General features: G+C 45.5%; 2 protein-coding genes across 5 annotated transcripts in view; both read left to right on the top strand.

Annotated features, from left to right (window-relative positions):
* LOC119433558 (DNA primase large subunit) overlaps positions 1-5,822 on the top strand; it is an 83,766-nt gene extending 77,944 nt beyond the window's left edge. For all 4 annotated transcript variants that reach the window (XM_037700808.2, XM_049658744.1, XM_037700810.2 and 1 more), the window contains one exon: positions 5,407-5,822. In XM_037700808.2, coding sequence (XP_037556736.1) covers positions 5,407-5,535 — 129 coding nt within the window. In that variant the 3' untranslated portion in view covers positions 5,536-5,822. The remainder of the gene's footprint in view (positions 1-5,406) is intronic.
* A 1,843-nt stretch (positions 5,823-7,665) lies between these two features.
* Positions 7,666-9,491, top strand: LOC119434007 (uncharacterized). The gene is given in 2 exon segments (XM_037701303.2): positions 7,666-8,614; positions 8,616-9,491. Coding segments are annotated over 2 exon segments (1,200 nt in total). The 5' UTR covers positions 7,666-7,741; the 3' UTR covers positions 8,943-9,491.
* The last annotated feature ends 12,379 nt before the right edge of the window (positions 9,492-21,870 follow it).

A 21,870-nucleotide genomic window follows, 5' to 3' on the forward strand; every position in this document is an offset into this window, starting at 1 on the left:
CATATTTTTTTCTCTTAATGTCAACTAGAATATAGCCTATCTCCATATACTCTCTGATCCACGCTGCCCTTTTCCTTTCTCTTATCAATTACACCTAACATTCTTTGTTCCATTGCACATTGCGCGGTTTTTAACTTGTTCTCGAGCTTCTTTGTTAACCACCAAGTTACTAGCCCCGTATGTGAACACCGGTAGAATGCAATGATTGTACACTCTTCTTTGTTAACCCCCAAGTTTCTGCTCCATATGTTAGCACCGGTAGAATGCAATGCTTGTACACTTTTGTTTTCAACGACACTGGTAAGCTCCCATTCAGGATTTGGTAATGCCTGCCGTATGCACTCCAACCCATTTTTTTTCTTCTGTAAATTTTCTTCTTATGATCAGGGTCCCCTGTGAGTAATTGACCTAGATAAATGTACTCCTTTACAGACTCTAGAGGTTGACTGGCGATCCTGAATTCTTGTTCCCTTGCCTCTTGCAATTAACCCAAGGCCCCCAGTCCCCAGTGGCTGCGGTGCACCTGACCAGACCTGCCGTGCAGCAGAGGATGCTAAGAATCTCTGGGTCCAGACAGGCCGCCACTAGAAACTAAATCTGGCAACATTCAACACTCGAACCCTGTGGAGTGAGGCTAGCTTAGCAGGGCTTTTTGAGGAGTTCTCAGGCATTTCCTGGGATATTATTGGCCTTAGTGAGGTTAAAAGAACTGGTGAGGCTTATACACTGTTGACCAACGGCCACGTCCTGTGCTACACAGGTCTTCCAGACAGGAAAGAATACGGGGTAGGATTCATAATTGATAAGGACATAGCGGGCGACATTTATGATTTCTACAGCATTAATGAGAGGGTAATGTGTGTAGTGTTTAATGGCACAATGAGAGGGTAACAGTCATCGTAATAAAGCTAAATAGCAGATATAGATTAAAGATAGTACAAGCCTATGCTCCAGCCTCCAGTCATAATGATAACGTAATGCTTGGCACTTTTTGACCATATCTGGCCCTTACGCCAATAAAATCCATAAATCATCATCATGATAAAGAAATGGAAGTTTTATGAAGATGTTGAATTAGCAATGAAAAAGGTGCAAACTCAGTATACTGTAGGCATGGGCGACTTCAGTGCAAAGTGGGGAAAAAGCAGGCTGGGGAACAAACAATTGGCAACTACGGCATCGATTCTAGGAACACTAGAAGAGAGATGTCGGTAGAACTCGCAAAAAGGCTTTTGTTTTATACAATATAGTATCATAGTTTAGAATGACTACGAGTGGGATAGTTCAAAAGAGATTCATCCTGGAATCCTAGAAAAAGAACAAGAAGACAGGAACATGCAGGGCACTGTGCTGCATGCTCTGTGCTCTAGACTTCGTCTTCTGATTTTCTTGTGCTTGTGTTCCAAAATGATCAGATTGTTATGCTACTAAAGAAACCAATGTGCATTCTACATAAACATCTTTGTGGTTTAAGGTTAGTTTGCCCTGATTCAAGGATAGAACCATAAACCACTGTTTGAATGAGGTGTTCACACTGCCAACAGGCAGTCTGCGTCTAACTGCAGGCGACAGTGCGGGACTGAATTAGTCTTCACCTTTGTACAGGAACATAAAACAGTAAAAGGGCACAGGAATACAGAAATACACTTGATTATTTCTGAGAAAGCGTGTGTTTTTCTGTGTTTGTGTGTGCTGTCTGTTTTGCACTGCAGCCGGCAGAATGCCCTACCAACTGGCCTACTGACTGACTAAAAAATGAAATGTCATTCAATTATTTATCAGCAGTTATGTTCATTCCTTACAGTGGCAGCCTACATTTTAAGAATATTCATTGTTGAATACTGAAGCACGTGAAGGACTGTGGGGCACAAGAATGTGGTGTTCTTTGTACGTTGCTGTGTTTGTTGTCCTTTGTGCTCAATATGTCGAACAAAATAACCAATCAACTTATGCTGAGCAAGCGTGACTTCTGACTTACTAAATGTGGACCATGTAAGCCTAGCAATTAGCTTGCAATAAGCATCTATACATGCCTGTTGGTATATGATTGGTTCAACAAAGCATTATTTCTCGATGCATTTAGAAAAGTGTGCTTAGCATTGTTAGGAAAAGTCACTTTGTGTAGGCATTACAACAAATGACATGTGCATGCAGTGGTTGTCAGCACATTGCTAACTGATTTTTTGGATGTGCAACAAAAAAAAATGCAATGACCAAGACACCATAGTGAAATCATCTAAAGGTTGCCCCCTCTTCCAGATCCTTGCTTTTATTTATTTATTAGCTTTATTTTTTTCTTTCATTGTGACCAAGGGTTGTTGTGGGGATGGCAAAATAGCATTGGGTACTTGGTGTAATTTTGGAATTTGTCTTTTCTGCAATGGTCTATTCAAAGCAAGCCCCCTTTTGTTTAGATTACATCCCTGATCAACACAGAGAATAATCACATGGAAAGGGCACTGAATAGTATCGTATTTAGTTTGTTGTAGGTTCGTTTATGTTTTGTAAGTGTTAATCCAGATATTGCCACCTGTCATGCCTTTAATACCTCAGCCCATTTCATGGAGAATGGCATGGCAATTAATGTCTTGTCTCAAGAGGCCAACACCATAAGTTATCCTGAATGCAGCCTGTGACCAGCCACTCACCTCTAGTATTTGAAATTAGGATTTGGCTTTTTCATTATTGTTATAAGGGGACCATAACAGCCTCGAATCTGCAAAGCAGTACACAGCATGTAACATGCTAGTTGAATAGCGCGAAAAAATTTGAGAGATATTTATTCAACATTAATAACACAAACAACTATGAGATGCTTGGAATTTTTACAGAAGGAAGTCCCGATAGAAAATGTATTAGGTGATACTTTCTGTCTGCTTAAACAGATATCTGCACTAAGAATAGTAGGGATGTGTGAATATCGAATAGTTCATTTCAAATCGAATGTCGAATGAATAGAGAAACAAATATCACATGGAATATCGGAAAATCTTACTCAAACATTTATGCTTTCAAATTTTGTGCAAAAACACAGTGCTGCACATGCTCAGGAGGCTAAACACGTTACTTGATAAGAATCTTGGTAGCTCTCAGTGACTTGGGTACCTATGAATCGAGATGTATAGTATGCTCTGCTCTTATTAAAGGGTAAACCAAATTAGTATGCAAGCACTGATAATGACTCGGTTCGTATACGAAGGTCTCGAGAATATTTTTTATCGATAGAAAGTCTGTTAGAATACATTCACATGCTATTTTCCCTCTGAAGCTGAAGAAATAGTGAAGTTGTTCTAAATACCTACGTGGTTTTCGGTTTAATAGTAGGCCATACAGTGCTTTATGGCAATTTTCTATTACTTAGAAAGTTTTGCTTTCAAGTGTTCTTCCATAAAACAGGATGGCTTTTCCATCTTTATGGTAGTTGGTTTCTGTGGGTTATCATCAGCTTGTTAAGGTCGATCTGCGTGTCAGACAAAAGCAGGGGAATGCGCATCATGTCACTCGGCACCGCTCCGTGCATTCAACGGCGCTGCGCGGGTCGACTGCAGTCGGCGCCGATGGCGAAGAGTTCTCAAATTGGAAGGTTCATGGCAAGTTCGCGCGCCGTGGTTGTGTCAAAGCACCGACTATGGTCATTCACTGTGGGTACTGATTATTCGAAAAATTGAATACTATAGATATTCGATTCGCAAATCTAATTATTCAAACTATCACTATTCGATTCGAAAACGAATATTCGAGTATTCACATGCCCCTAAAGAATGGGCAGGTGCAGTGGCATCATTCGGGTTCCCAGGCACCCGGGGCGGCTGCTCGGCATGTCACTCCTCCCCTCTTCTCTTGCCGCTTCCTCCTATTTCTTATTGCACATTTTGTAAATAATTCAAATTTGTGCCTGTACTTCAGCATTTATTTCTGCTTGTAATTCAGTATTTATTTTTATCTCTTATACATTACACACAATACAATTTCCTGTTTTCTTTGCGTCCTTACTGCTGGAATTAGCGCTTGATGCAGTTTCAGGCATTGAGTGCAGCACTGATTAGCACTCCTGCATGAATACCTGGTTTCATATAGTATTTCGATAGGAGTTAAATAATCGGGAGCTTGTGCTTCAACACCTGTCCAATAATTTCCAGGATTTGTTGTGCTTATTGTATGAAACAACTGATAAATTATATTCAGTTGTCAATCGCACAGCCACTATTTACGGTGAAAATGTGCCTATATGCATTAGCATACAATAAATGGCCCGCCATTCATACCTCTGGCAATGGAGTTGCTATTTTCCAAAGTATTATAGTAAAGAACACAGTCTTCAAGCTTTCAAGCCATCTTTGCATATGGAAACACAGTAAGTCGAAGAGGATTGATATCTGCCTTCTAAAATCCTTTGTATACTACTGCATATTTAGTGTTTTGCATTTGCACTGCCTAGTCCTGTTTCTTGTTTTTCTTACTATCGCGTGTTCTGTCTCCCCAAAGCACGTAGCTTAACAAGCGGCAAATAGAAAAGCAAATAGAAAAGGACGATACACTTGACGATCAACCGCGCTCTTTCCAGAAGTGGGAGCTGAGCGAGTGTTAGATTTCTAATCTCTGTTCCCCTCTCCCTGATGCTGGTGTATATCATAAGCAGCCCAACGGAATGTGTTTAAAAGGATCACATAAAGAACAGCAACTCTAAGTCACACGTGTGCATCGCTTCTCATAGGACGCTCCTGGCATCATTACGTCTCTCGACACATATACCTGAAAGCTTACACCAAGCACACTGTTCCGTCAGCACTTCTCTGGTTCAGCCCATTCAGCTGCCTCAGGCAAAGAGCCAAAGAGAATAGAAAGTCTCGAGTGGTGATTATATCATAGCCGCTACGCAGTGGGCGGCACCTGGGGCGGTCCGGCCCTCCCTAGTGATGCCACTGGGCAGGTGAATAGTGACCTCAGTGAAATTTCCATAAATTTCCATAAAATACGTGCTTTGGGCACACAGCACACGCGATAGTGAGAAAAACAAGAAGCAGGACTATGCAGCGGAAATGCAAAACACATAAATATACAGGAGTATACAAAGGGTTTTAGAAGGCAGATATCAATCCTCTTCGAATTATTGATGAGAATTATAGAGAAATCGGTCTTTGGACAAAATATTTTGGTTTCATCTAGTTTGGCTAGAACTGAACTTTACGATGCAGTCAACATGCAGGATTGTTATCAATATTAACCTGGTTAACTGTCACTTTCCATTTGGTTGACGTTGCTGCATTTGTTTGCTATGATCCTCAGGAACCAGGTGGAATTCTTGCGCAGCCTTGGTTTTTACTGTGGTCATGCATCGAAGGGACTTGGACAGCCTTTCCTCATCAATGGACTTTCTTTTTTTTTTTTTTTTTTTGTCTTTTCCAGGTGGGAGATCTGGAAGACATTGCTCAACTATGTGAGAACAAGCAGTACTTAGCAGGCGTGCAAGCTTCACATGCTGAGAACTGGAAAACAGCTCGCATCAGAGATGATCTTGCAGGCGGAACCGTTTGAAGGTCGCGACGCGGAGTCTTCTGCGGAACCTCTAGTAGGAATTCATAAACCATCGCAGTTCTATTTCTACATTAGAAAATTAACTAGTCCACCTTAATGCATGTTCGGTGCTATTGTGTGTTTAAGGAAAAGAGGATGCATTGAGGCTATGCATTGTGAATACAACACAGCATTCGTTTTGTTTGCGCATGTCACCCGTATCATTGAAGTGGTGTACATTTATGCATTTACTCCAGAGTATGAATTTAAGTGTTAATAAAATGCTTATTCATTGTTGTCTTTGACAATTGGAACCTTTGTCCCAACCCATTGCGGTATATTGGTGGCTACAGGATTCTGTTGCCAAGCGCCATACTTCAAATCTTTCTTTTATTTTTTTTTTTTTCTTATTTACATGACACTGCAGCGGTCACAAAGGTACTCGTGTAGCGAGCCTTGTGGGCACTAAAGAGAAAAATAATCTGATGTATTCATAAATTACTCTTCTACAAACCAAAACAGCCGATATGTCAAGACCAATTTTACTGTTGCTTTTGTACAAACCACAGAAATACTCAATGTTAGTTGTTTTTGTCCCCATCATGTTTATGCTCTTGTGTGCAACCTTTGCTCAGGAGCTATGAAGACTTGGCAGAAGACAAGCTGCCAGCCTTTGCATGCATGTCATCCATCTGCACAGGCACATTGGCTGTCATATGCATGTTAGGCAGTGATGCATAGCGATGCCATTTGGACATTGTCTAAAGGTAAGTAAAGAGCAAATGGCACAAATGCTTAATTTCGCAACCGTTAAGAGCTTCTCAGACAGGGGAAAAGGGTGTACTTGCTTGATGTAGTGACTGCTTGTGCTGGCAAAAGATGGAAGCCCACCTAGAAGATCTCTCGAATAAAAAAGAAAGGGTTGTTATTTGAGCCTCTGAAATCTTGTTCCTGAAATGTAAGAACTTGAAAACAGCTAACATGTGTCTAAGAATCCAGTTAGAAATAGTGAATGTCACTTGCAAAATGACTCTAATAATATATACCCGCTTTGTAACTACCGGCTTTCCATTCCATATTGAAGTTTGCTAATGTCCATGGTAAGTGGTTGCGCAGATTATAACAAAATCGCATACGGCACAAAATTATCTCCTTAAATACTTGTTAAAAGCACACACTCTGATATTTCTGAAAAATAATGTCAAATTTTATCTTTACTTCATTACATCCAATAATTTGTTATATCTAGGTTATATATCCGACGTTTGACTGCACGCATTGGGTGTTACAGTGATCACTCTAAGCAGTCTTCAGAACTGAGTAGTAAATACAAGTTATATTTTTCTGGCTGCACATTATTTTTAGGCTTGCAAATGGGAGGCTATGATCACGGAGATAATTAGGAGGAGATTGGCTGTCAATTGACCCCAGGTGGGCATGACACCTGTCTGCTCACTGGAGACCAAAAAAAAAAAAAAAATTACATAGAATAAGAATAGGCAATGAAAAATAAGAGAGCACAATGTAAACATGTTGAATTAAGAAAACCCTAGAGACCGCTACATAATGTACACAAACACGAACAACGCAGACTAATAGGTGTAGAAATGTGTCACTTTCACAAGCAGTGAACGGGCACTGTGAGCGCGATCATATCTAGGCACACTATCTGCTAATGCATTTTGAGCATCATCTTAGCACAACGTTTCCATGACAATAACAGTGTGAACAACACAATTAGTCATCGGTGAAGCAAAGAAGAAAAATAGCGCTGTGAGGGACACGTGAAACATTTAGAAAACACACACGCAAGCACGCAAAAAAAAAAGAAAAAAAAACGGAAAAAAGTGACAAATAAGCATTGCACATGTCAAATAACCACTTTCCCCGTTTACGTGCGTGTGCTGTTTTTAATTCGTCAAAATTCGTACGCCAAGCGCTCGATACTGGAATTCAAATACAGCTTGCAGACTCAAAACAGCACAGCTGTTCGACTTGCGCCTTTCCACTACTGTTTTCGAAAAGCGCGCGCTCGCGGCTGCTGCTTCAATTATTCACCAGGTGGCGCGACGCCGGCAGTCTGTTTTGGCGTTGTATTTTCCCTAGCCAGCGCTGTCCCACCAGCGCTGCCCCGGCGTTTCCGGGATAGGTGCCGCCACCGGCGAGGAAACTAGGGCGGCGCGCGCTCTCTTCCGCGTTTCAAGCGACCCGGCGGGGCGACCGCTCTATGTGGTGGCTCAGAACCGGTATTTTGACAGTTCACCGCCAGACTCGCGTCGCGAAGGTACTGCTGCCGCTTCTCCTGCCCGACCCTCCCGCTCCCCAGTTTCGTCGCTGCTTTGCGATGGCCAACGACGGTGGATTGGTGCTCGTCACCGGGGCCTCTGGCTTCATAGCCCTGCACGTGGTCCGAGCCCTGCTCAAGCAAGGCTTCCGAGTGCGCGGCACTGTCCGCGATGCGAACAACGAGACCAAGACCAAGCCGCTCCGGACCTGCTGCCCGGAAGCCCAGCACCCCGTGGAACTAGTCGAGGCCGACCTCCTGGACGACTCCGGGTGGGCCGACGCCGTCAAGGGCTGTCAGCTCGTCGTCCACATCGCGTCCCCGTTCCCGAACGCCGAGCCGAGCCACCCCGACGACGTGATCCGACCGGCCGTCGAAGGCACGCGCCGAGTGCTCAAGTTCGCCGCTGACGCCGGAACCGTCCGGCGCGTGGTCCTGACCAGCACCATGGGCGCCGTCCACGGCGAGGTGGACACTCCGGCCGATCGCGAGTACGACGAGAACGACTGGACCAACGTGGACTTCAAGGGCCTGGAGACGTACGCCAAGAGCAAGACCCTCGCCGAGAAGGCGGCCTGGGACTTCGTCAACGCGCTGCCGGCTGCCAAGCGTTTCGAGCTGGTCACTGTCAACCCGTCTCTGGTGTTCGGCCCGCCGCTGCACGGCACCTACGGCACGAGCATCGAGGTCGTCAAGCGACTCCTGGACAAATCAACTCCCTTGATCCCGTACGTCAACTTCGCCGTGTGCGACGTTCGCGACGTGGCCAAGGCGCACGTCCAGGCCCTGATCGTGCCCGAGGCGGCCGGTCAGCGTACACATCATCAACTCCGGCAACGTCTGGCTCAAGGACATCGCCCACACGCTCCGCGAGGAACTGAGCTGCCAGGGCTACTACATTCCGTTCCTGTCGGCTCCCAACATCGGTCTCTGGCTCGTCGGCTTCGTGGACCGGTCGGCCAAGATGCTCTACCCTCGGGTCGGCAAGGTGTTCAAGTTCTCCAACAAGCGCATGCGCGAGGTGCTCAAGGTTGAGCCGAGGCCCATCAAGGAGTCCATCCTGGACACGGCCCACGGTCTCATCCAAGCCGGCATCATACACGAAGCCCCCAAGTACGTCCGCAAGGAGCTACGCCTGGATTGACCTCCCGGTTTTGCAGCTGTGGACTTGACCGCAGGGGACTGACTGCTTGCATGCGGGTCCGCCGTGTATGCTATGCTATCATTATTGCTAACTCGTGGCATGCCTGTGGCTTTTCCTTCCGAGACCACGTGAACGCTCCCATACAAACAAGTGCACGGTCGCGTGCTGTGAAGGTGGTGCCCTTAAAACCGGGGGCTGGCCGCATTCTTAACTATCGTAACCGCGCGCACGACTTTTCGGGTAGCATTCGGCGCCCGCCGTCCATATACTGCCTTTGTCCAAAGTTTGGTACAGCCAGTGTGCTTGTTGTCCTACCTGAGTAAGTAACATGCCGAGGAGCGAACAGCTGTATGGTCTTTTGGCAAGCTAGGAGGAAAAGCCGTTTTCGGTGTTTTGGCCGGGCATCTTGGGCAATGATTACACACTTAAAGACCTTGTAGAAATGACTTTGACATCTCGGCTATTGGGGACCAATGTGCAGATGCCGTGTGTACAACCGAAAAAAAAAAATTGTACATCCTGAATAAAGTGTAAAGGCATTGTTTTGAAGACGTAGTCTGGTCGTTATAGCTTCCAGTGGATACGTAGTACGATGCTCCCTACAGCATCGTCTGGACGCACGATACACGACGTTTCCAACCTGGCATCTCCAGACTTTGACAGTAGTTATGCTCGACACTAGAGATACACGGGTATTTCTTCAGCGCCCAGCCTTATAATGCTTCAAGGGGACTTGCGTCTTGGCCGAATGCCAAATCCTTTGTCTCATCACACGGAAAACTTTCGTGGTGAAATCTCGCGACACGTGGCTTTACACGCTACCACGGGAAAGGCCCGCGGACAATAGGGGCGCCCCAGCACAATCCTGTCTCGCCAACGCCTGGCAGTTAAATTTTTAATCGTTTAAATTAAATTTCACGCCTGCCTAATACTTTAAACGAATTAGCAGAACTGCGGTGGATTATTATTTTTGCACGGACGTGAGACGCTGACAGAAAGGGGGGTAAGCGACGTCTTATCCTGATGTAAGAACGCTTCTGTCAATGGCTACAGCATTTCATAAAGATGTTGTGAGCTCTAATACGAGTTACTGCGTTGGAAACAAAGAGCTTTGATATATTTGTTCACCAACAAATGAAACTAATGCTCTTTCTTTTTTCTAGTTTGTAAGAGAGGGATGACCTCGTGGAAACGGATGCGAAAATTCTTGAATATTGTCTCTTCAGATTTGGAGAAAAGAAAAAAGCTATTCGAGAACGAACATTTTCACAGGAATTCGCTTGAAGCAAGTTCTCGTTGTCCAGCGTCCGCACCTTCAACCACGCCTAGCGCGAAACCACAACGGCAAGTGGTAGAGGCCTTTGCGCGGACGTTGCCCTCGTCCGCTGCATGCTAACATGCGAATAATGGGCGAAGACAGTGAAGGAACGCAAAGGTAAGCTTCGTTTGGTCGCGCCTTGAGTGAGTTGGTGAGTCTAAGGAATCTGCAGCCTTGGGCCCCCTCAAAGTAGAGTGGAGGGAATGGAACACCCCCCCCCTCCCCCCCCTGTAGTCACCATTAGCACCGTGTCCTCCCCCCTACCCCACAAACACACACACGCACTTTCCTGTTATCTGCTTTGCCGAATCAAATGGTCTTGGTTTCGGCCAACGACACCACCGTGCGGGCACTTCCCCACGTATTTTCCCTTTTGTCCTACCAGCACGTGCCCCACGCTTTCGGCCCCAAGGCCCTGCAAGCACGGTGAAGGTCGCGCAGTTTTCTGTGAAAAATGGAGGGGAGGGAAGATGACGGACAAGGAGACAGCGAGAGAAATGAATTGGTACTACAGCGGACGCTGCCGATGCGCGACGCGTGCTCAGTTAATGGGCCGGGATAGAGGGGACAAGCACAACTCGTACAAAAGTCGCCGGGGCACACCTCTGCTAGAAAAAAAAAAAAAAAAAAAAAAGCGAGGTTGAAGTGGTCGTGCGTTTGAAACGAGCCTCACGATGCAGTGAAAGTTTTGGGTCGCATCAACCAAGCCGAAAAAGATAACCGGAAGGGCTCCCCTGCATTGCGGTGAAGCCCTTCTTTCCCTCAAACGGTGGCGTTGTCCCCTGCCGAAGCAGTGTTTTCTTAGGCAAAATAAGAACACGTGCTAATGGTGGCGCAACCCACCACCCCGTTTCAAAGGGGACGATCATAGCATCCATCCATACGCCGCCGCTACAGCACAACCCGCCTTTTTATAGTTCACTATACGCCCAACTTGGCTTCGACTCGGTTTTGAAGGCGCAGCAGAAGACTCGGCGCCGCCCCGCCGTCTGCTTCGACAAGATCTCGTCGCCTGCAGGGATGACATTCACGGACGATTGAGTCAAACTTCAACCCAATTCTTGACTTTCTCGATGAGGTCCTCAATCTTTGTTGTAATTCCTCTCCATTGTCTTAATAGCAATGTCTGCAAACCGAAGGAGATATTCGCCATCATCCTCACTCCTAATTCTTCCCAGTCTAAGACTTGAATACTTCTTCTAAGAGCAGTGAATAGCATTGGAGAGATTGTGTCTCCTTGCCTGACCCCTTTCCTGATAGGTATCTTTCTACTTTTCTTGTGGAGAACCAAGGTAGCTGTGGACGCGTAGATATTTGCCAAGATATTCACGTGCCTCCTCCACTCCTTGTTACGCAATCCTCTATGAACTCTACTGGAATGCCTTTTCACGGCGACGCATGGATATGGTCAAAGCGCTCATTGCCTGATTCTATTGGAAATGAGTGCGCCGGTATGCGCGCAAAGCACCTTCTTGGGTCAAGAGACAGGAAGAGAGCGGGTGTGGATCAGAGAACAAACGGGGGTAGACGATATTCTAGTTGACATAGATCTCGTCGCCTGCAGGGATGACATTCACGGACGATTGAGTTCAAACGGCCCGTCGTTCTACGCGCCAAACTGTTGTTTCCTCGAACTGCACCGGCGACGCCAAAGCGCTCATTGCTGAGTGCGCCGGGTATGCGCGCGCACGCTTCTTGGGTCAAGACCTAGCCGCGCACGGAACGCTTGACGTCAACCGGCCAGGAAAAAAACTGAAGGGTCACCCGCTAGCGCACACAAAGACGCTTCGGTTCGCGCTCTCTCCATAACTTCCTTCCTCCTAAATACGGTTTTGCCCCGCCTAAAGTGTACGGTTTTGCCCGCCCAAGTGACATGCGCGCGCGCCGTGGCCTTAATTCTTTCCTCCCGGGAAACTCTCGTGCTCGGGATACATTTTAGGCTGGCTTGCGCTTGTACCGTATCGCCACGGTATTGCCTAAGTGTGCGTAACTGAGCACGTAAAATTGGCAGTGGGCCAGTTTAGGCCGGCTTGCGCTTGTACCGTATCGCCTTTGCCTAAGTGCGCGTAACTGAGCACGTAAAATTGGCAGTGGGCCAGTTTATCGAAGCGGAATGGACGACTTGCAGAAACGTGTAGGAAGTGAATCGCCCGTGTACTGGAGGAGCTAAACACTTTCGTGCCCTGGACTTACCCTTGCGTGTCTTATCAAAAGCAAAAAGGAAGGAATGCAACGTTGGCTCCCAACAAGTTGCTTCTGGACGGTCCCTGTACCCGTCAGGGGCGAAGTTTGATCGATTGCCCATAACTGTGTCATATTTACACAGCTTTATTCCAAGGCGCTCGACACTCCATTCCGAGAAAGACAAGCTTGTGGAACGATGGTACTTCGTGCATTTTAACAGCGAAGCTGTTCTAGCTAACCGTAAAAAGTGGCGTCTGCTGTCGCAAAACCTCGCCGAGCTATGACGTCACTGCGTTGCCTAGCAACCACCTCGCGGAGCGGCGTGTGCCTCGCCTCCTCTCCGTGCCGTGCACATGTTGACTGCATTCATTAGGAGAGAACAAAATATATTCTTTCTGCGTTCCTGCGGGAACGCTGCACGTCCAACGTCCCCGTCAAACGTGGTAGCGCCTTCAAAGAGTTCGTCTGTAGTAATACGCAGCACCTCTAAATGAAGACAAAATAAATTAAGGCACTTTATTTAAAATGCAGATGGGTTCATTCACCTTAAATTGAACGTCCCTTCATTTTTCTTAGCCAACACTCGGAAGAACTGGCAAAAACAAGTCGCGTCCACAAATGAATGCGATTTGTTTGGCCCCATGTTTGTATTAGAGACAAAAGGGAGCAGACGACTCTACAAGGTGTTTCATCTTAGCTGCACCAAATTTTTAAAATTTGCCTGTGGCAGATAGCACAATTATAATCCTTGATCTAAACTACTTGATGAGGCGGCCATTACTTCCACGAAAAATCAAAGCGCCTAATTTAATAATTAACACAGTTACGCTAAATAACTTTTAATTAATTCTTTTACGGCGCATCTTTCAATCTACGAATTATAGCCGCTGAGTTCGCAAGGCTATCCACTTGGAACGAATTCTCAGGACTGAACCAGTTTCTAGATATTAATTTTCAAAGTGTCCGACGAAATGCATTGGTGTTTCAGTTACTTTTGTGCTTCAATGCATAAAACAGCGTTTTCCTCAAAAAGTTAACTGGAAGCCCATGTATTTCGTGGTACACTTTGAAAATTAATATCTCGAAACTGGTTCAGTCCTGAGAATTCGTTCCAAGTGGATACGCCTGGCGAACTCAGCGGCTATAATTCGTAGAGTGAAAGATGTGCCATGAAAGATATATATATATATATATATATATATATATATATATATATATATATATATACAACGTCACTTGAAGCGAGTCTTCCTTGAGCATTGCTCTCGTGACCGTCTTGAGTTAAGAGGTAGTTTTACCACGACGAGAACCAACGGGATAACTCTCATTTCACCAATCTCCTCCCCCCCCCCTCCTAAAAAAAAAAAGAAAAAAAAATCATGAAACGCAAACATACTCTCATTGACAAACTGATGAACCGGTATTAACGCGATTTGCTTCTTTTTTTCTTTCTGGGGTTTTACGTGCCTTTCGTAACGCAATTTCGTTGCATCTAAAAGAGAATTATTAATTCGGTAGGAAGCAAAATTATGATTTAAAGCCTAAATTTGTTTACAAAAGCTGCCAAATATCGGCATGCTTTCAAAACAAAAAGCGAAATAAAAAAAAAGAACGCTTAAGCAGAATGTTTATAAATTCGGTAGCAAAAATAGGTATCACAGTTGCGGCAAATGCATCTGTTAAATGATCTGACGCGGACAAATGCACATGTGAAATTACTGTAATGTTTATAAATTTTAAGGTTCTGCAAAAGTCCTATTTGCGAATCAATGGATTATATTGCAGAGTGGTGTATAATACATCAGTTCTGTCCGCTTTAATAGCTAGTGTGTAGTTTACAGAACTGGGATACCTTCCTCTATTAGGGAACTACAAAGGTTTAAATTTTATACCTGTGTTTTTTTTTTTCATTTACATTTTAGTATCTTCAGGAAATTTCTCTAAAGCATGTTGACCTTAATTGAAAATCTACTGCCTACAGTAGGTAGAAATTTTCCGTTCCCATCTATTTAGTCGGGAGATCCTGATCAGAAGCTTCCTCACAAGACCAACACAATTTTGCTCTCTCTCTCTCTCTCTCTCAAAAAAAAAAAAATTTTTTCGTTGTTGTTTTGGCCTTGCAATTACAAGTCTTTACGGTGGCGCGACATATGTCGTGGTTGAATTCGCTCTGCGTATCATCATTATCATCATCAGCCTGTATTTATGTCCACTGCAGGACGAAGGCCCTGCGTATAGGTGACATACAAAGGGATATTGACCCGCCGTGGTGGTTCAGTAGCTACGGCGCTGAGCTGCTATAAGCACAAGGTCGCGGGAACAAACCTCAACCGTGGCGGCCACATTTTGATGTAGGCGAAATGCACAGACGCCCATGTACTGTGCATTGGGTGCACGTTAAAATCAAGTCAAGAGGGTCAAAATTAATTCGGAGTCCCCCACTACGGCGTGCCTCATAATCAGATCGTGTTTCTAACCCGTAAAACCACAGAATGTAATTAATCAATGCGTACATTTATTCAGCCAAACAAAAACAGGTGCTAGCCCACTGATACGTGCGAAACCGCACATGACACACGTGACACGTGCCAAAAACGCATGGCGCGAACTATCATCCGGCACGCGACCTTTCATTTAAGAATGTAACAACGTGTTCTTGCTTAAAGAAAAAAAAAAAAAAAAAACGCGATAGTGCACTGGCAGACATACGGGCGTGCAAGCTGTTCCGTGTGTCCTTTCGTTTTGCAGGCGTGAGGACCGAGCGCCAAATGAACGATTAAACACTTGCAATGCACAAAACCGTTGTAAGTACGATTCGCGTTCACGTGTCAGTGTCCCTGGGGGTGCCACATTGGCACAGCGCGACTTCAGAATCAAAGCAGGCCTTACAAAGGGCCAGCAGCGCAAAACACCTGCAAATCTCTGACAAAAGTACACAAAGTCCCTAGATAATAGCTTTCTTCAAGAAATGAACGCTACGAAGGCAGTCAGTCTAGGGACATAAGCCGTTACGTCAGCCATGTCTGGGCGCCGGGAATCAGTTGATGAAGTGAGCTGCGAGCGAGGTAGGCGTGTTTGTTTATACCGGCCTAATATCGCGCTGTAACTGCTGTAACCGTGTTCTTGTAGTCGAACGGAGTTCACTGTGTTTTAAACGTAAAGTGTGAAGGGCGCAGTGTCGTATGAGAGCGGCGAGAGAGCATGACCGAGGCAAGTTCGTCGAAAATACGGGCACCGGGGCAACGGAAAGCGAAGCTTCCCGCCATTTTCCCGTTCTTCCCGCCCCATCTCGCCAACGGCTGTTCGAATGTGCGTTGCAAACGCATCGCTCCTTCTTCGTGCTTGTTATGTGCTTCACGTGACAACATTGAGTGAACTACATCGGTGAGCCTTAGGTGAACTGTTGCATTTCTCCGTTCGTGCAAAAGAAGCAAGCCAAGGATGGAAAGCGGATTAGCTCCAATGTCACGTCCAGGGTTACGAAGCCGCCATCTTTTGGCGGGTGAGTACGGCAACGCTTTACTCTGATTCTTGGCTCTACAAGTGATTTCCTATGTAAATTTAGCGCGTCAAAAGTATGTAATTGTTGCTGTCGTCCGGAAAACTTTGCGCGATATGCTCCTTTAGGCGTATAACGTGGTTTTACGAGATGTGTATGCCGTGGCTTGGCGATTGCGGCTTGTTTCGTGCCCTAGTCCTCAGTTGAAGATGCGTCGTTTTCAATGCGCTTTCGCGTACTGGACGTCGCGTTTGCGCGGTTTGGAGCGCATTTTCGTGCGTTATGAAGTGTTATGCATGCATCGAAATGCACCTGTGCGTAATTAACTGCTCTCGTCTCTTGTGGACGGTGGTCACTTCCGCCGCAGCTTGAACGAGAAATTTGGCGGGAAAAAAGCGCTAGCAGGACGATGTATTTCTTCGTCCACGGTTTTTGCTTTGTTCACCTTATCTTACTGTGCGGTAAGTAGTCTACGCATGCCTCCGTAGCGGGAAAAAAATGGCGACCATTTTATGCTGCACAGCCTAGCGCGATTTTAAGGTTATCGAATTTCTTTCTCTATGGTTATCGCGCGCGTTGATCGCGCGAGCGTCGACCGGCCGAGCGTCCCAGGGACCTAGCGGCTCGTTTCGGAACTATAAAGTGGCTGTGCCATGCTACAACAATCACCCCCAAGACGAACTCCGCCACCCTTTCTCTCTGTTTCAAGCTTTCCATTCGTTGCGATGAAGCGTAGACTTCGACGCCTCTTCGCAGACGATAACAAAACCGTACAATTCCTGATAATACGTTGCGCGCAGTACCATCACTGCCTGTTTCCTCAAGAAAAAAAAAATGAAATTAAAAAGCGCCTTCTTCGGACGGGAGTGACCGCAGCTTAAGGAACAGCAAAAAAAGAGTAAGGGAAGCTGGCCTGATACTAGAGTGTACTAGAATATGGTCGAGTGGGACGAGCGGCTGGGGCGGCGCATGCTTTGCCGTGAGGCGCCCGACGTGGAAAAATACTGCGGCGGCGCTGCGGTCGAAGTGGATTGGGCCGCATCAAGGTCGCGCCGTTAGAAACTGCTGGCGATACTGCTCGGCAGGGTCATTCGTACTACTTCGCGCGCTGGTATTTGCGTTCAGACCGCTCAAATGGGGTTCATAATTGCATATGACATGTATTTATGCCTTAAGAATAAATTAATTTCTTTCTCTTCTTTATTTATTTTTTATTATTTTTAATACCGCTCGGTCATTGCGCGTGCATTGCGGCAGCAGTGTCGGCTTTCATTCTACTATGTTATTGTACGGTTCCCTTCGGAGAAAAAATATTTTTCTCGTTCTTCAAGCAGCATGTATCTCTCGTGTGTATTGTTGCACATAAAGTTTTTCATCAGTAGGTCCTGCGAAACGCAGAAGGAGAAAGATATGCAACCTTCCTGCTTGCCGCTTCAAACAAATAAAACATAGCTGCCCATCCGGCGCATTGTCCTCAGATTTACGGGAAGTATTGTTATAGAAAAAAAAAAGCTGCAGCGCAACATTTCATTCAAATTTTCGCCTTTCTCGCGTTAAAAAATGCGGAGTAATCGTTAAGGAGTCATTTATTGCAGTCAGACCTCGAGCGCCGAAAATGGTTTTAGTTAATTAAATCAAATCAAAGGGGAACTTTATTAGACAATTATATAAAAAATGCGTACAAGGATATTTGATCCCATACCCTAAAGTGGCCATTCTATATGCTAACATTTGGCCGTAAGCCGTACGTGGATTTTTTTTTCCAGTCGATACTTCAAAAAGAAAAAGAAAGTCTGCCCGGTAGCCTAATTAGTGGCTACATAGTATAGTGGATACGGTCTTGAGCACGCGGGTTCAATCCAGGTCACGGAATTCGATGGGAACGAAATGGAAAAAGACTCGTGTACTTCTATTTAGGTGCACGTTAAAGAACCCCAGGTGGCAAAAAATATATAGACCGGGTGCCTTAATTATATCGTGGTTTTGCCACGTAAAACCGAAGAATTTGCGTATATTAAAAAAAGAAAAAAGCTGGTAGCTGCGTTCTTCGGATTATTTCTGGGGGTGTCAACAACATAAATTGTTCTCGAGTCTGATTTCCGAGAAAAACATGTTACGCTTATCCTACATTTCATGCATAAATGTAATGCCGTTCCCAAATGTATGACCGCTTAACTCAGCAGCTTGTATATTATAAACAGCTGCTTTCAGTTATTTGGTGCACTATCATAACGACCATAATGAAACAATTAAAGGAACGGCATGTCTCACATACACGTAGAGATATGTGCAGATCTGTTGCGTTCGTTGAAGAAGACAAGTGTGGCACCACACGGGGCACTCAGTTTTAATGGGTTGAAAACACGGTGAGACTCAAATCCTTGTCTGAATCAAGTTAGCAGATTTATAGGCTGCTCTAAAACGGGGCGTTTATATTGATTGAGAGCTAGGAACTTGTTAAGCAGGACTTATTACCACCCGTCCGTGAATTCTCTCAGGAACTGCGCCGCTGCGCAACAGCCACGGCTCTCCGGCATCGTACACACACACACACACACACACACACACACACACACACACACACACACACACACACACACACACACATATATATATATATATATATATATATATATATATAAACCAGAAAAAAGCGATTCTGGGTCCGGGTAAATAGTCACAGTGAAGTAGACGCGCGTATGAAGCGGTTTATTGACGTTTCGGCCGGGGTCCGGCCTTCATCAGAATCTGATGAAGGCCGGACCCCGGCCGTAACGTCAATAAACCGCTTCATATGTGCGTCTACATCACTGTATATATGGTTTTGCCTGCTATGAATATTATTTCTGCGAATGCGAGTTTTATTTGCAGTATTCACTAGCAAGTGTGTTCGTTTCTGCAAACACGCGTGCTTATTCCGGTCGGGAGTTCTCACTTTTTCAATTATTGCATTTAGAAGATTTGTTATTTTTCCCTTACATATATATCGTGAATATATATGTCTATGTACCCTTTGATTTAATTACCTAGAAACACATTGGTCATTCTTCGCGCCACGCAGTTAATAAACCTGGTTTATTTCACTCTAATATTGTTTTATTCGATCATTGTCCCTGATCAATATCCAGCAACAAGAAGCGCGCGTAAAATGACACGGTATCAATAATAAAATTTTTAACATAGCCTTCATGGTGCGCAGATACCAGTTACTTTTAGAGGACAGTGGTAAAAACAGCAGTTCACATGGCTAAAACTACATTTGGTACAGGCCGTCAAGTGTCATGGGCACACCGTAGCAACTAAAACATTTTTAAAAATGTACTGGACAGAGGTTATGCGAGAAAAACTGGGCGTCTCGCGCTCGCTAGCAGACGACGCGCTTGACAACGACAGCAAAATTGGAGACGTCGCGTTGTATAATCCATGCCTGAAATATATATGTTTGGCAAAATGGTGTAAACATAAATTTGCAGTTGAAATAAAGCACTATTTTAAGAGCGTACTATGCGCAATCGGCCTCGGCGCCCGCAGCGAAAGTACGTTGAATATGCCGCGGAGCGCGTCTCCGCCCCAATCCAGTTCGCTCGCAGCGCCCTCGCACTATTTTTCCACACGCGGCGCCTCAGCGGCAGAGCGCCGTTTGGCCTACTCGACCATTGTCTAGTACACTCTACATGATACCTCCCTCTCTTCGAAAGAGGATTCCGGGCCGCGGCGCTGTTCTTGTTCTTGGTCGACGGTCACGCGATAACCTTCTAATCGCGCTAGACTGTACGCACGTCTGGAACAGTTTCGTCGTGTCATCCGACTTGGAACTGCCCATGCAGCTGTCGTGAATCATGATCAACGGCTTCTTTTTCTTTTATTTTAGATCTAGCTTGCGTTGCCTGCAAACGATATTAGGATCGATATTGAGATACTGTCAACGTTCGAAGCAGCTGAGGATGCTAATCTCGTAGATGGCCTAATCAGTGGTGGGCTGCATTGTTTTTGTAGTTTTGCCCAGGTATGCATTTTTCATGGGCTGTTGGCTTGTTTGGGTGAATTCGGAGCCTTGAGCGCTGGAACGTCCTAGCTGTTTCCAAAGAATTTCTAGACGAGACACAGGCCTCAGTAATAGACTGAATTGCCGTGAGGGCCACGTGCTTGTTAGTTTCGAATGTATGTGTTTTCATTTCATCTGTTTTTCAAGCGGGTGGGCGTGGTTATGTTTACATGATTAAAAAAAAAGTCACCGCCCAAGCACTCCGTACAGATGGTTAACCAGCGAAGCTGAAACGAGCGGCCCCGGTGTTTATTGCTGGTAACGATGGTTTGGTAGGCTGCCGGATCCTCGGTACGAAGTTGCTGCTTGCGCTCGGCTGCGACGGAGAGAACGACGTCACTGACGGCGCAGCCAATAGAGCACCTCTTTCTCTTGTACGTGTGACAAGGGTAGTTCAAGGGCGTGTAACAGGTCCCGGAGCCCAAGGAGGGGGAGGAGTGTATATATATATATATATATATATATATATATATATATATATATAATATGGAGTTTGTAGACCACGCAAAGGCAAACGCCTAGCACTCCCCAGACAAGAATGCTTTAGCGAGGATGCATGTTCTTGCGTTGACGAAAGAACGCTTGGCTTAACTTCTGACAAATTTTTTTTTTAATTGCTAAAGCGTGCAGCCACTTCACACCACATTCTGCTATCATCCTTATGCTAGTTTCAAAATATTGAAAGAAACTAAAATTTCGTTTACGAATTGATGCATTTATATGATGTATATGTTGATCACCTATAGCTGGTACATGACTTAGAAAAATGAAATGCGTGAGCATGGGTCCATACAAAAGCAAGACAGCGCACTATCGTTTCTCTTATTGTCTGCATTTTGCAGCCAAACTTGTTGCTGCCCAGGTAACAGTGGAGATAACCGTTCTTTTCCAGCCAGATTTTCTAATGAGTTGTACATCCACGGCTATACATACGGAAGAGGGTGAGGACTATTTTGCAAGTAGCCTATGAGTCGCGCTTTTGGTGTTGTTTATTATTCTATAGGTTTAAAAATACAGGAACGAAGCTCTTCGCTTGAACTTCGATAGTGTCATATTACGCAATTAAGTTTCACTCACTTTCGGTGACCTGCTGTCCGACTTGTTTGAAGAGACGTTTGGAAGTAACTTGCGATCATGGTATTGTAGTCATCACGGGACGCATGTTGTTGTTTGATCATACTGCGGAATTGATGAGGCAGACAGTCGAAGCAGAGCTGCTTTTTGTTTGCAAGCCTTTGTGAAAATTACGGCATCCGTAGTTCGCAGTAGAATAAGGGCCAGTAGCTTCGAGAGATGTGAAAGTGTCGTGCCTCCTGACACCCGGCTATTCTGAAAATTGCCGAGACGGTTAGTTAGGATGGGCTCTCCGCAGCGCGTGTTACGACGGGGTAGGTGAGCCTCAGCTAGGTGACTGGCCACGGCCGTCTGGTGTTGAGCGATCGGGCAGCGACCAGACGCTTTCCCAATATCTATCTGCCAACTTCGATCTTGTCGGTTTCTGGTTACGCCAGTGCCCTTTAGTGGTGGTTCTACCTCAAGGTCGTTGTGAATAAAATTTATATATGTAAACAGTGAGAGGGCGGGGAGGGGTATTATGCGTTTCTATGTAAACAAAAAATGAGCAGACGCTATCGTCCGAGGTGGGCGGCGTCCCTAGCCAGGATTAGCTTGGCCCTGCTCACCAGGCGATGCTCTCAGGCTCTGCTATCCTTCGTCCGGTGATGGGTGGTGTCTCCCATACCTGTTTATGGGCGCAGAGTTTTACTTGGTACATTTACCCGTAATGTGCCGGCTGTAGTTTTCGATGCTGGGGTGGGTAGATCCTCCTACTGTAATGACTCAGACATCGGCGTCTCTTTCGGGACGTATCATGTTGGTCTGC

Source organism: Dermacentor silvarum, chromosome 11, assembly GCF_013339745.2.
Source record: "Dermacentor silvarum isolate Dsil-2018 chromosome 11, BIME_Dsil_1.4, whole genome shotgun sequence".
NCBI classification, from domain to species: domain Eukaryota; kingdom Metazoa; phylum Arthropoda; class Arachnida; order Ixodida; family Ixodidae; genus Dermacentor; species Dermacentor silvarum.